Source organism: Solea solea, chromosome 18 (assembly GCF_958295425.1).
Source record: "Solea solea chromosome 18, fSolSol10.1, whole genome shotgun sequence".
In the NCBI taxonomy this organism is placed as follows: domain Eukaryota; kingdom Metazoa; phylum Chordata; class Actinopteri; order Pleuronectiformes; family Soleidae; genus Solea; species Solea solea.
The window spans coordinates 2,187,399-2,201,389 of record NC_081151.1 but is presented as its reverse complement, the minus strand read 5'-3'; the positions used below and the strand labels follow the sequence as shown (position 1 = coordinate 2,201,389).

General features: G+C 45.2%; 3 protein-coding genes and 1 non-coding gene across 5 annotated transcripts in view; 3 read left to right on the top strand and 1 right to left on the bottom strand.

The window, feature by feature from the left end:
- Positions 1–6,578: 6,578 nt before the first annotated feature.
- marcksl1a (MARCKS-like 1a) lies at positions 6,579–9,296 on the top strand. 2 transcript variants are annotated; one of them, XM_058616197.1, is made up of 3 exons: positions 6,579–6,898; positions 7,878–8,484; positions 8,620–9,296. In XM_058616197.1, exons 1-2 carry the CDS (start codon positions 6,827–6,829, stop codon positions 8,436–8,438), a joined length of 633 nt encoding a protein of 210 aa, XP_058472180.1. In that variant the 5' UTR covers positions 6,579–6,826; the 3' UTR covers positions 8,439–8,484; positions 8,620–9,296. The 2 variants fall into 2 exon arrangements, with proteins under 2 accessions (XP_058472180.1, XP_058472179.1); XM_058616196.1 differs by having other exon boundaries at positions 6,580–6,898; positions 7,878–9,296.
- A 1,092-nt stretch (positions 9,297–10,388) lies between these two features.
- trnas-gcu (transfer RNA serine (anticodon GCU)) lies at positions 10,389–10,470 on the top strand. Its single transcript has one exon. It is a non-coding gene; the product is annotated as a tRNA-Ser (tRNA).
- Positions 10,471–11,262: 792 nt separating this feature from the next.
- trappc12 (trafficking protein particle complex subunit 12) overlaps positions 11,263–13,991 on the bottom strand; it is a 33,876-nt gene continuing 31,147 nt past the window's right edge. The window contains exon 13 of the transcript XR_009233735.1: positions 11,263–12,544. The gene's annotated coding sequence lies outside the window, so the exon portion shown is untranslated. The remainder of the gene's footprint in view (positions 12,545–13,991) is intronic.
- adi1 (acireductone dioxygenase 1) lies at positions 11,467–13,831 on the top strand. The gene is made up of 4 exons (XM_058614835.1): positions 11,467–11,601; positions 12,531–12,650; positions 12,727–12,906; positions 13,000–13,831. Exons 1-4 carry the CDS (start codon positions 11,479–11,481, stop codon positions 13,108–13,110), a joined length of 534 nt encoding a protein of 177 aa, XP_058470818.1. The 5' UTR covers positions 11,467–11,478; the 3' UTR covers positions 13,111–13,831.

Genomic DNA, 13,991 nt, shown 5'->3' with positions numbered 1-13,991 from the left:
CCAAACACTCTGTGCAGGCACACAGCACTAAAGAGATTTTGGTAATGGCTTCACTGGCCCCAAACAAATGAATAACCAGCTTAATACTGTCCCATTTGCACAGGATGATTTGCTCTTCGTGTTGCCGTTAAGTCTGATATTATATTATTAGTATTATTCTGACAGAGGGAACAACAACATGACCTCGGTGACATTCAGCTCATTATGTCGAGGCGGAGGAGAAGCCATTCTTCTCTGCTTCACTCCTGGATGATATTCCGTGGAATGGAGATACAAGAGACTGGGATGTTGATATGTGACGTCCGAGTCACGTACACAGGACGGGGGATGACTCTCAAGGATCTCTTTCCCTCTCTCTGTGTCTCTCTGTCAGGCTCCCCTCCCCCCCTGACCCACGCTGGACTGCCCGCTGAGGCACAGCAGGGTTGCCAGGTCATACTTAACACCACCCACAGCCCCATCCATCCACAAACCCCCTTTTCTCCCTATTACCATCCCCCTCCCTCGTCCACCGCTCCCCTCCCCCACCTCGACTTAAATCTGCATTACAATGAAGATGGTTAAAGGAGGAGAGAGGGATAAGGAGGAGGAGGAGGGGGGAGAAGAGGGTTTGAGGAGCTCAGAGAGAGTGAAGATCTCACAGATTGGCCAAAAAAAGAAAAAGGCCCAGCGAGCAGATAACCCAGGTCTAAGCTAATGAGTTTGTGTGTGCATACATGTGAGTGGAGTGCTCGCGGGGGGGCGGTGGGGGGGTAAATTAATCTACATGTGGCTGCACGCAAGTGGTTGTTGTCACTTATGTGTCTGTGTGTGTGTACTAAACAAATGGCACTCAGCTCTCTGTGAGCAGCAGGGGTTTACGTCCGTGTGCTCACGAGTCACTGGGCCTTCTTTTAAATATGCAGCAGGAATGCAGCGTCGTCATGAAATACAGCCCATAATGTTTTATTATACTCTCTCCATGTGGAGCGTGTCAGAGTATCTGCCCCGGTGCTTCCACACCATTACACTGATTCAACAAAGGGGTCATTGATTTATGTCTGTCACTGTGTGATTGTGTCTGTTGCTGTGTTGACAAACGGTGATAATGAAATGTTCATTTAACTCTCAACACAGTTAATTATTTGAGTAAATGTTACTACTCTGATAATATACATCCCTTTTAATTATGTCACCAGCGTCACCAGTCGTCAGGACAAGCAACAGAAGGCTACACGGCCACACGACTACACGGTTTAAACAAAAACAATCTGCGTCCAGACATTTCTGCCGTGAGCTTTAGTTTCAGAAAGTACAACTAAAGAGAGACAACAAGTAACTGATGACACGTAAGAGAAGCCATGCTTTCACCTGAAACTTTAACCCTGTGACAATAAGTTAATACTAGGTTAATAGGATAAGAATGTGAATAACTACAGCATTGTTTTCAAAAGTCAGACAAAATACAACCAAAGAGTGATGAGACAAAAACAGGAATCGCAGCGTTTCACAACGTTCGGTTAGATTTTAGACCAAAAACTAACCTCAGGGGCAACAGTGAAGTGCCTTTAATATTGTGATGTGTTGAATGGATGTCAATGCAGTGTCCTTGAAAGAATAGCTGTACAAACTGTGTGTGTGTGTGTGTGTGTGTGTGTGTGAGAGGGAAGAAGAGAACGACTGCTAGAAAGCGTGGGAGGAATGAAGAGCGGAAAAGTGGAGGAAGAGGAGGAAGAAGAAGAGCAGTCTGCAGTAATGATGAATGAGATGATGGCACACTGACCTAGTAATGCTGCAGTGCTGTTGCCAGTGGGGATGAGCTGCCCTACTACTGTGTGCCCCTGTCTGGCACACACACACACACACACACACACTCTGCTTCATTCATCAACACTATCTGCAGCCCTTAACCCGGCACCCTCTCTGTTCCTTGTCTCGTCATCTGTTGCTTATCACGTCTTCTGGCCTGACCTGAGTGTGACGACACCAGGTGGAAACGAGGTTTTGCCTGCGGTGACTCGAGACTTTCAGGCAGAGGCAATCACACACAGAGGGAGGGAGGGAGGGAGGAGGAGGGAGGAGATGTGCACTGCATGAAACTACGGGGAGGAATTTATGAAAAAAAAAAAGAATGTGACAAGGGGGCGGTGAGGGTAAAGGTTAAAAGGAAACCGCGGCTCATTTTCCTGTGGTCGCGCAGAGGCTGAGAATCTCAGCAGCTGAATCTCAAATAAACACGGCAGAGATGATAAGGGAAACAAAAACAACGCCAAAGCCATATCCTCTTCCATCCCCCCCCCCCACCTTGACTGGGTTCCCACCGAATCACGCCTCTCTCTCCGAGACGTCGACTGACTGAAGCAGCGGTTGCCATGGTAACCACGGCTCTGTGGTATGTCTGCCACCTTCGGCATTGGGAGTCACAGAGTGGGGGGTGGTGTGTGTGTGTGTGTTAGTATGATCACTGCCGTTCTCCCTGTGTTTTCCGCGTTCCAACCGTGACGCCAACAACTATTTCATCAATGAGACGAGTCAAACTTCACAAGCCTGGCTGAGCGTGGACGTCCAGCTGACGTCCTCCTCCTCATCCTCCTCCTCCTCCTCCTGAAATCCTGACAGATACACAACATCTGCACAAAGATGGCTGCCGTGTGTAGCTGCACCAGTTGCCTGCCGGCGAGCTTCTTTTCGCAGTCAATAAACCAGTTGATCAAATTCATTTGCATTACAAAGGGGGCTTTCTTTTAAGACGACGCAGCCCTCATTCATCCCGGTGAAGAGGGCCGTGCACCTGATTCTCCTTGTAATGACTTGCTTGGCAATGCAAATGCTCTGTTAGTGCCAGACAATGTCAGACATGCAACATCTCATTTACATCTCAACATGCAGAGAAAACTGCTTGGATATCACCCTCGAGTACAATGGAGTGCAGCGTTAGCATTTGTTTAGCGTTGAAATGAAGTGTTTTTATTTACGGGGGGGGGGGGGGGGGGGTGTTATCGCGTTATCTTGTCTATGGTGACGTATTTAGACGAAACTAGAGGAATCATGGGAAATTAAATACTTATCACGCTGATATGGCCAAGTAATTTGTTCAAGGTGACTGTTGTAAAACTTTTCTCCCTCCTGAAGCAAACTAAACCCCTGCAGGGGCATTTTTTGTTCCGTCACTGTCAGTAACTAGTGATGCTCGTCAGCTTGACAACAGACAGAGAGGGAGTCGATTCACTGGAGAGACAATAGAAGCTTTTAGTGAGATCTGAGAGCTCGTCCTGTGTCGGGACAGGAGAAAGGGGCAACTACACAATCAGGGATATTAACTTTTACAGAGGGGGGAAAAGCACGTGAAGGAGGAGGAGACGCATGTACAAAATAAGTGGTAATAAGATCGAGGAAGTCGGGAATCTGGCCTCATCACACACTGTGTGTACGGTATGTACAACATAAACTCACATTCACACTTTCATTTTCAGTTGCTACAGCAAAGTTTAGTTTTTCTTCTGCAATATCAGCGTTATATTAACTTTAAATAAACACAACAATGAATCACCACCTACACGGCTCTGTCCTCACAGAGGCAGCGTCACTGCTGCATTTACGTCCGGTGTCCACGCTCCACGAGAGCCTATAAGCTGGGGTTTTTTGTCTGGACGGGCGACAAGCATTTACTCCCTGATCGGTTTTTAGCGACCAAGACCTGACTTTGAGCTGCGTCAGCATTATTATCTCTTACTTTTAGTAACAGTTCTCAACAGAAAATAAATCCCTGGTATTGCTGTTAACCATTGTGGTTTCTTAGGGCTGGGTCACAGTTTCAGAGTTCCTTCTGCAGAGTTGGACGCGTGTGAGTATCAGTGGACCTCCTTGCATCATCTCAAGGAATCTTCTTCTTCACCGTCCTCCTCTGCGGATCACAGAGGAAATGAGCAGTTGCCTCGATTCACATGGAACCTGGCAACCTCTGTGGACAGTACGGCCTTATGGTGAACTGCATATGGACAAAGGGCCTGCTTGCTTTTCACCCATGCCCTTTGTGAATGGATGGTCCTGTGAAGGGTGTTTTGGTGAAGACAGCAGGACTCCTGATATGGGGCTAAATGCTTTTCATGCTTTTCAGTCAGTCCAGGAAAGGCTTGGACTCCCCCGCTGAGCCGTATCTCTCTCGTGTGCTGATCAAACCACAAACATCCCTTTGAAATCTGACAGTCTTAATGTACAGACCTCATCACGACGACGACGCAGGACTCTGGCGTCCCACATCAGAGAGCAGCCACACATTCCTAAACCACCACTGAGCTACACTATGTATTCCCTGTATGTTCAAAATCTGCGTTTGAACATATTACTTTACTTCCTGACTCAGTCTGGGAGAATTTGTCAAGTGGTGGTCGCAACCCCCGAGGGTTCATTCCTCCCTGAAGAAGCTCGGCCCGTTGAATGGATGCAGATCGTTCTCTGGGTGGCGTAAGCATGCCTCGCATACCACGGCTGTGACGTGTTTGTGTGTGGACGGCGGTGGTTTGTCATCAGATTGGTAAAAAGAAGGCGGAGAGAGAGCAATAGATCATTTTAATGAGAGGAAATCATACATTCCTCTGAAATAAAGTCTTATGGAGATGACAAGCAGACAGGGGGCCATTTTGTTACCATGGTTTCACTTGTGGGATGAAAGAGGCCCTTATTAAAAGATAAAAAAAGGTCATTTTTTTGCCAGAAATAAAATGTAATGGCTTTATAATAAAGCAGCTATATATATATATATATATACGACCCTATCACATGACTGAACGGACTAATGGAAGCTGTCCATCGGCTCTCGTAATTCAACTTCCAAACATTTGACCCCTGACCCCACTAGAGCACAACAGGAACCCACCGCTCTGGACTCCAAATTGAAAAAGGTGTTATTGGTGCAATGGTGGGACACACTGACCTGCCTAAAAAACCTCGCTGGGATGTTGTTACTGACTGACAAGATGATTCACTGTCGCTCTGTCTGTGCCGGTGACAAAGCCAACCCCAGTGCCATCACAAGGTCTCCACGGAGTGTGTGTGTGTGTGTGTGTGTGTGTTATGTAACAAGTTTACTCTTGGAAAGCTGCTTCTGTCACTCAAACATCCGTCAGCGATCATTAGAATTTAAATGCCCTAACACTTCAGTGGGAAATCAGAGCGTCGAGATGATCTGTGGATTTATTTCAGCTAAAAAGGACAGCGCGGAAAACGTTGATGGACATTGTTATATTAGAAAATAAAGCAGCTTTCAGACATGAAGTGAACTTTGTGTCAAAGACGCCTCGGAGATTCTCCTGCCAGCTCCCTGTTATGATCTCTGCTAAACGAAGTTTCCACAGTGAGTGACTGGCTGTGAATTATATGTGTTGTGTTTGTGTCTAATACCGATACCAATGTCACATAATCCAGTATCTGCTGAAACCAATATCAGTCCGATACAGTCATGTTACAACGACACATTTGTGCTGAGTCATTTCAAGCAATTTCCAAAAAACAAGCAAACAAAACAAAGTTTATAGAGATTTCTACAGAAGCCCTAAAGGGTCATACACACATACATTTTATTTCCTCCGTTTCCCGAGATAATTAGTTCAAGATCTCGAGAAAACAAAACTGTAGTCTAGTTAATTTAATCATCGCAGGAAACATCATTCAGTGTTGCAGTGACAGAGGAGCAGGAGACTATCGATCATCATCAGAAAATCTCAGCCTATCACGTTTCATTTCATTCATTATCGCTCAAAACAAATCATCTCGTTATCACAGGAAAGCGGAGGAAATAAAATGCATGTGTGTATGACCCTTTAGGGCAGGGGTGTCAAACTCAAATGACCTGGGGGCCAATGAGCATCTAGTCTGGTCAAGCGGGGGCCGACATAGAGGAAAAAAAGTAGAAAAAAACAACTATTTAGTAGCCAATATAAGATATCATTATGATATTATTAATTGTGATTAATTATATAATTGTGATTAAAACAGCTTAAATATATGTAATTTCATGTTGAGTGTAATACATTTAATAAAATAATGATTTCAACCGAATGTCTTATTACTATTATAAAAATATTGCCGGCAAATACATTAAGTCTAATATTCTGTGGTGGTTGGCGGGCCACATGTAATTGATTGGAGGGCCACATGTGGCCCCCGGGCCACCCGTTTTCTTTCACCAGTTAGATTTCTACGTTTTGTTTAAACACGTTATACAACGTTAACGTTATAGCAGAGATGGTGAAGTGGAGGAGATAATTTAAATGTGACCAAAATGAAACAGGATTTAAAGCAAAGTAGTCGACAACATATAAAACATGAGTCATTAGAGATGTCACATACTGTATCTTTAACTCTTACTGGAAATGATGACTACTTACAGCAACAAGTGCTGAAAAGTCTAAAAACTGTTCTTCAGGACACCTGAAAGAGTGAAGAGAGTCCTGCTGGTGATGGAGTTGAGTGCTGGAGTGACAGTGGGGTGAAGGAGGCCCATCCCCCACGTGCACATTGGTTGAAGCGCGACTGTCACGCCCGTGGGAGGAGACTGTGGTCGATTTTGAGGCGCGGTTGAAATACTCACAGTCGCGTCCCTGACATCCTTTAATTTCAGCTCAGCAGCCTTGGGGTGAACACTGAGAGAGAAAGAGGAGGACCATCCCGCTTCTACATCTAGCTCGGGAGAAGGAGATCCAGTTCGGGATTCTTTTTAACCTCTTTTGGCAAAAAAAAACCCCTCACCCATCCCAGATTTGGATTTTTAAATCTCTATCAAAACCCACAAAACTCCTCGAGGTTTTTCTTTTTTTTTGTTCTCAACACTCACAGGAGAGGAAGAAACATGGGAGCCCAGTTTGCCAAGAGTGGAGTAGTTGTCGAGGCGGATCCTGCAGCTGCCAAAGCCAACGGCCAGGTGAGTGAAGCTGAGCATCCGCCACATGGCACCGAAAAACGCCCACTGGCAGCGTGGGTGCCGCCGCTGAGCCCATCACCCATCACCCAGAACCAGCTCTGAGACTAAAAACTGTACTGTACACAAATCAGGACCAGAATTAGACTAAAACCGGATGCTTGAACCCGAGGGGACCTCCAGCAGAGCAGCCGTCGCCTGGCCACGCTCGTCCCCGCTCAGCGCGCACCAGCCCTGCCTTTGTTGCTGCGCCCACCGGGGTTTGCCGCTCCCCCCCCTCGCCCCCCGCGTGTTTTAACGCTAAACGTGTCACGTTGAAATAGAAATGAGGATTTTGACCGTGTTTTCTGTCATGAGTTGGCTGTTCCGTGGAAGACGAGGCGCAGCGGCGTCGAACAAAAGATGCGAACGAGGTGCAGAGGATGCAAATGCGCTCGCGTCGAGGCGCAAAGAACGAAGCAGCTACAGGCGCTACTTTCACCCTAAAACCTTACGCACAGCCACGATCGTGGCTTCAAACGGAGCTTTATGTGATTACAGTAATGTGTGAGAGTTAAACCAGATTATTATTATTATTATTATTTATAATAGTGTGGTTTGCGTTGGCGGACGCGGATGGTTTGAGAAAACCCTCCTTTTCCTCTTCTTTCTGGTCACTGTGCGTTAGATGAGTGAATATCATCGTCACACTGACCGTGGCTTTGTCTCATGTACACACACACACGGAGCTGAGAGCACACACCAAGTTTCACGGGGATTCCTTTGTTCCCCAGCTCGCCGGCTGCGTGTACGTTCACACGTAGCACTACTGCCCCCGTGTGTCTGGTCAGTAGAACAACAGGAAACAGCTGTTGACTCCCCCCCTCAGCATTCTATGGCTTAACTATTTTAGTGTTGAAATGCTAATGTACTGTAATCTATAGTATCATTGTTTGTTTTGGTTCTTTCGATGCATAACTAACGACTCGCCTCTTCTCTGCAGGAGAACGGTCACGTCAAAACCAACGGCGACGTGTCGGCCAAGCCCGACGGGGAAGTGGCCGCTGCTGATGGAAACGGAACAGCCGAACCGGCCAAGGAGGGAGAGGCCAGCACGGGAGACGCCATCGAGCCCGCTCCTGCAGCCGAAGGCGAGGCCGCCAAAGCAGAGGGGGAGGCCGCCAAAGCAGAGGGCAAGAAGAAGAAGAAGTTCTCGCTGAAGAACTCGTTCAAGTTCAAGGGCATCTCGTTGAAGAAGACCAAGAAGGGCAGCGAGGAGGCCAAGGAGGAGGCCACGTCCCCGACGACCGAGGACAAGCCCGAGGAGAACGGCCATGCGGCCAAGGAGACCAAAGAGGAGACACCGGCTGTAGAGGAGGCCAAAGAGGGCGAGGCTGCTGCCGCCTCTGACGCCGCCGCACCCGCCGCCACACCTGAGGGAGAGACCAAGGCAGCAGAGGAGGCCCCAGCCACAGAGGCCGCTCCCGCCGAGGAGGCCCCCGCCGCTGCCCCCGCCGAGGCCACAACACCTGCAGCTTCTGAGGGCGAGGCCAAGGCAGAGTGAACTGCGCCCCGCCCCCAAACGCCTGAACTGATTTTCCAAGATTAAAGTATATAAATATATATATGAGAGACTCGTGCCACATTCTTAAAGTTATAAACAAAAGCTACAAAAGAAGACAAAGGATATATCACATCTGCTGATTCAAACCACCAGTTCACTGCCTTTATTTGTTCTTCGACAGACGGCATCTCACCGGGCCCTCTCATGATGATAAGTGTCGGCTTGTTTCGCCCCCTCATGGTACACACAGGGACTGGCGTGTGGCGAAGGTTAACGGTTTGGATGTGGAGCGAATCAGGAATACTGACTTATTTTCCCAATTCATGGAGAAGCTTCCTTTTTAACAGTGTGGCAGCCCTATAACATTTTATTTTTCTTTCTCATCTTCTTTTGGGATCTAAAAATTGTCACCGTCGGCGACGTGGGGGTAGAACATCTCCTTCACTCAAAATGACTGTTATACGGACACATAAACCTTTTCAGATGATCTCGTTTGATTTTTAGAATTCTACATTCCTATGTTTTACCCCCAAATTTCAGATATTTTGTCATGTATAGAAAAGTGAAAATCGAGGAGGGGAGGTGGAAAAGGAGCTATGTCTTTGTTTGTGCATTCTGGTTTTTTATTTTTCTGGCTAAAACCACATTCAAGCTTCTTGAATATTGCAGTGTTCACAACAGAGTTTATGATGCAGGAGTCGGGAGTTGTGTACAAAATGTGAACCTTTTATCTGCAAAGTGTCTCTGTAAATATGTTTTGGCCAATATTTTTGGTTCTCTTTTATTTTGCTATTGTTTGAAGACGTTCATGGTTTTATTGTAACTTTTAATAAGGGTAAATAAATGTTTGATCCCCTCTGTCTGTGTTCTGCCTTGTGATTCACAACATAACTGGTACCGAGAGGTCTGTCACATACAGGTGTACAACCTGAAGTTTTAACTGAACTGTGAACTTCAGAGAATTTTAATAAACATGAAATGAAAAGCTTTGTTTTAGACAAAATGACCTACTAAGGTTGCAGGAGCCTGAGTCATACTTTCAATTATCACTTGAGCATGGCAGCATATGCCACTTTATAAGGCACATGAACATTATTAATTAAAGCATGGTCATGCAAATGCTTAGTCATGTAAATATGGTCCAGTCAGTTCAAACAAAGTTAATCAAAAATGGTAAAGTTTTCCAACATTAGAATATCTGAGGAACTGGGATTTTTCATGCACAACAGTCTCTAAAATATACTACACCAGTGTCCAGTGAGCAGCAGATCAAAGGTCAAAGGAGGATGGCCAGACTTAACTTAACTTACAACTTATTTAAACCAGGTTATACAGAACAAGACCACCCCTGACCCCACAACAAGTCAAACCTTGAGCGGATGAGCTAAAGCAGCAAAAGAACAACACATTATTCGCCACACGAGCCACTTTGTTAGGAGTCGCCTGTACCTAATAAAGTGGCCGGTGTATGGCACAGCACGCCAACGTAGTATTTGACGATAAAAACAACGTTTTTCGTGGACACAGCTGGACGCACATGAGTAGAATTTGATTAGTGCCAGCGACAGCGTCTGACAATAAGCTCTCTTACATAATTAAAGTCAATTAAAGCAACATTTTTTTACATTAAATGGGCACAATTAGACTCAATGAAGTGACACACATAGTCGACATACCTCATTATCATGCGCAGGTCTGTGGCTCCCTCTGGTGGTCAAAGGTGCTAATGGTTCTGCGCCATGTTCCTCTTCCAGTAACCGTGTAAACGCCTCACGAGCACGTTGACGAACTAGCTTTAGCTCCAGTTGTGTAAAATACACACGTCTTCTTCCTGTCGGCCATGTTTGTTGTCAGACACCCTCGACTCGACACTACCCTCTAGTGGATACGTCGCGACACCGCGCATGTGGTGCCTTTATGACGTAAGTCTGCCCCACACAGGGCCTATCAGACGAGGTGGCCGAGTGGTTAAGGCGATGGACTGCTAATCCATTGTGCTCTGCACGCGTGGGTTCGAATCCCATCCTCGTCGGATCAGAATTTATTTATTTTCCGCCGTTTATTTTTCTTTGCCGAGCCAACTTGACAGTTCCAATGACTTATGTAGTCGTTGGTGAGTTTTTAATTGTTTTATTTTACACATCATTACCAACTGTCGTCAAACTATCTAACGCGCTGCTTTTACGGTAAAACGACTGCGAGACAACGACTCGGTCAGATTTGTAAGAACACTAACATCCGGCTTTCAAAATACACTACATCCAAAAGTTGACAATTAAAAACAAACATTTAAAAAAATAAATAAAAATAAAAATGCAACCTAGTCAGTCCTGGTTAGGGCGTATGGAAAGCGTCGTTTTTATTAAATGTCAACGTTGATCATTGTTTTATTTAAAAGTGACTTTTAATTTGAAGTTTGTCAAAAACCACACATGTTAACTGTCTGATATCCAGTACACTGGTAGATTTCAATGTGCTGAACACATTTTAATTGTTATTCAGAACTTTTAGAGAACCCACTTAATACAGTTGCTGAAAGTCAAAGTTATTAGGTCTCTGAAACAAAGCTGCGAGGATTTTCATTATTTTTCCTATTTAAAAATGTGCTTTCAAACGTGCACTTAATAGAAACGGCGCTCTTATTGTTTTTTATTTTGAAAACCGGATGTCGATGTCTTTATAAATCAGCTTGAGCGCAGGCGTTTTACCGTAAAGGCCTTTGTAAGGAGGGCGTTACAATTCAGCGTCAGCTAGTTTGACCGCAGTCCTGCAGTGAACGCAGGAAAATACGTTTTAATACTCATGAATGTCCTGAAAAAAACAGTCATAGTTGATTTAACTTTATTGAAGAAATGACTGAGCAACAATCATAATAATACAGTATCTGATGCACACTCTGGAACAGAAGGTGGCGCTAATGCTGCTATTACGCTGGTGATCAAACGCCTTTAAACTGGAAGAAGAAGAAGAAGAACCCAGCAACAGTAACAACAGACGAAAAAAACCTTCAGAAAGTTTTTGTATTTTAATCAGCTCTATTATGGGATTGGAAGCGTGGTTCATGGACACTTCTGATGAAGACCAGAGGAAAGACCACAGAATGGAGCCAAACCAGCCCGCGTCTCTGGAAGAGCTGGGGAAACTGGGAGTGTTTTACAGAAAGGTACCGAGACTGTGACATAACTGCGACCGCGATATTTTCACTGTCACATTCATGACATTATTGCGGTCATTTTCAACAATATGCGTCCAAAGTCCATTCATAAACGGAAATGCTCCAACTCTACAGTCATTTGGTTTATATTCGTACTTAAGCAGCATGTCGCCATGTTACCCCAAAACCCAAGAGACGCAGTGTTACGTTATGTGTTTGGAGGGGCGTGGTCAGCACGTTTGTGTGCATGACCTTTAGTAAAAAGTCAAACTTCACCAGAGCTTGAGCATGTTTTGACTCTTTTAAATAAGTGATTTCCTTTTGTAAATAATGACAATAAACATTGGTAAAGGTCAGACTCTGTCAGCAGTTTTGTCCAGAACTTTCATGGACAGAATTTCTGATCAGGAGGTCAGTGGCCTTAGGGTTTCGTCTCCTGGCTCCGTGACCCTGGCCGTGACTTCCAACGTCTGATTGTGAAGCGGCCAGGGATGAGAGTCAACACCTCTAAGTGCGAGGCCATGGTTCTCAGCCAGGAAAGGGTAGAGTGTCCACTCCAGGTTGGGGGAGATTCCCTGCCCCAGGTGGAGGACTTTAAATATCTTAGGGTCTGGTCTGTTGTGGTGAAGAGAGAGTGGAGTGCCTCGATTCACTGGTCCATCTACGATCTAATAGATCACAGATGGGTTTGGGTGGGTTTTCATCTCCAGATGCCTCCACAGGCACGTCCACCTGGGAGGAGACCTCAGGGCAGACCCAGGACTCGCTGGAGAGATCACATCTCTCAGCTGGCTTGGTAACACCTTGTGATCCTTCTTCCAGAGGAGCTGGTGTAAATGGCCAGGGGGGAGGATTGTCTGGGTTTCTCCCCCACGACTCGAGATGAGGAGTTTATTTACTGATGACCGCTGCTCTCTCCTCTCTCCCCTGTTTTGCAGTTGGACGCTGACATCTATGAATCAGACCCAAAGCTGGAGGAGATCCGCAAAGACCAGGGTTACAGCTACATGGACATCATCACTATTCACAAGGACACACTGCCTAACTACGAGGAAAAGGTAACCTGAGTAATTACACAGTAAACTCTACACATAGACTGAGATTAAATCTGATTTTTATTTATTTTTTGCTTAGCTGAAGATATTCTTTACGGAGCACTTGCACGCGGATGATGAGATCCGCTACGTCCTGGATGGACAGGGCTACTTTGACATCAGGGACCAGGAGGACAGATGGATCAGAATCGCCACAAGCAAAGGAGACTTGATCTCACTACCGGCAGGAATTTACCACCGATTCACCCTGGATGAGACCGTACGTCTGACCCCACTGATGATTGATGTCGACTTCAGCGTCGTGTCCTGAGTTCTTTACCCAAACTGACCCTAAACCTGTTTGTGTCCTCAGAACTACATCAAAGCCATGAGGCTGTTTGTGGGGGAGCCTGTGTGGAAAGCGGATAACCGCCCAGCCGACGACATGGACGCCAGGATAAAGTACATCGCCTCTCTGCACTGAGCCGGACATGAGACGCGTTGACGTGTTTATTATTCTCATCAATGATAAATTTTGGTCTCAAAGCAAATTATTTTCATTTTAATGAAAATAAGAACCATATGATTATGCATAGTATTCTGCTGCAAAGGTGATTGTTTTCTGTCGCGGTAAATAAACTGATGGAGGTGATTTTGGGTTACATTTCTACCCCAGCATTTTCCAGAGGGCATTTACCTGTTGTTTCACTACAGCTGCCGTTTGTTATTAGCTCCTGCCAACTGTGAGGGAATTCTTACAGGTTCAAGTCATCCATCGTCTACAGAATAGAATAGGAGGATGGAGCATTTAAGAACATTACTTCTGCCCTCACTGTGAACTGTCATTGTGGGTAAGAGGTTCAGTTAGTATAATAAGTGAAAACACTTAAAACAATTAAAAGTTAAAAACCTTACATCATTTGGTAAAATGTGCTGTTATTTGGTACAAATAAGTAACTATAATAAGTGTAGTTTTAAATGAAATACTAAAACTCTAAGTATCTGTGTATATATTGTACAGTAATGCAGCAGTTTGAAAACATTGTTACCCACGTGATGCAGAAAAAGATGCTTGGGGTAGAGGAGAACTGGTGTGATTACTTATTATGTCCAGACGAGGGCGCTCAGGCTCCATTGTTAGCAAAAAATATGTACTTGATTATACAGGTTCTCACTGAAAATAAATAACCTGCTGCTGGTTTCAACCTGTGTTTGTTAATACTTGTGTGAAGAAAACACATGCATGCAATCTTACAAACTTGATTAACAAGGTATTCACATCACTCACCTTTTCACAATAAAACAAATCTGCACACAAATACCTAGAGCTGAGACAGTTATTGATTATTAATCCATTATTAAATT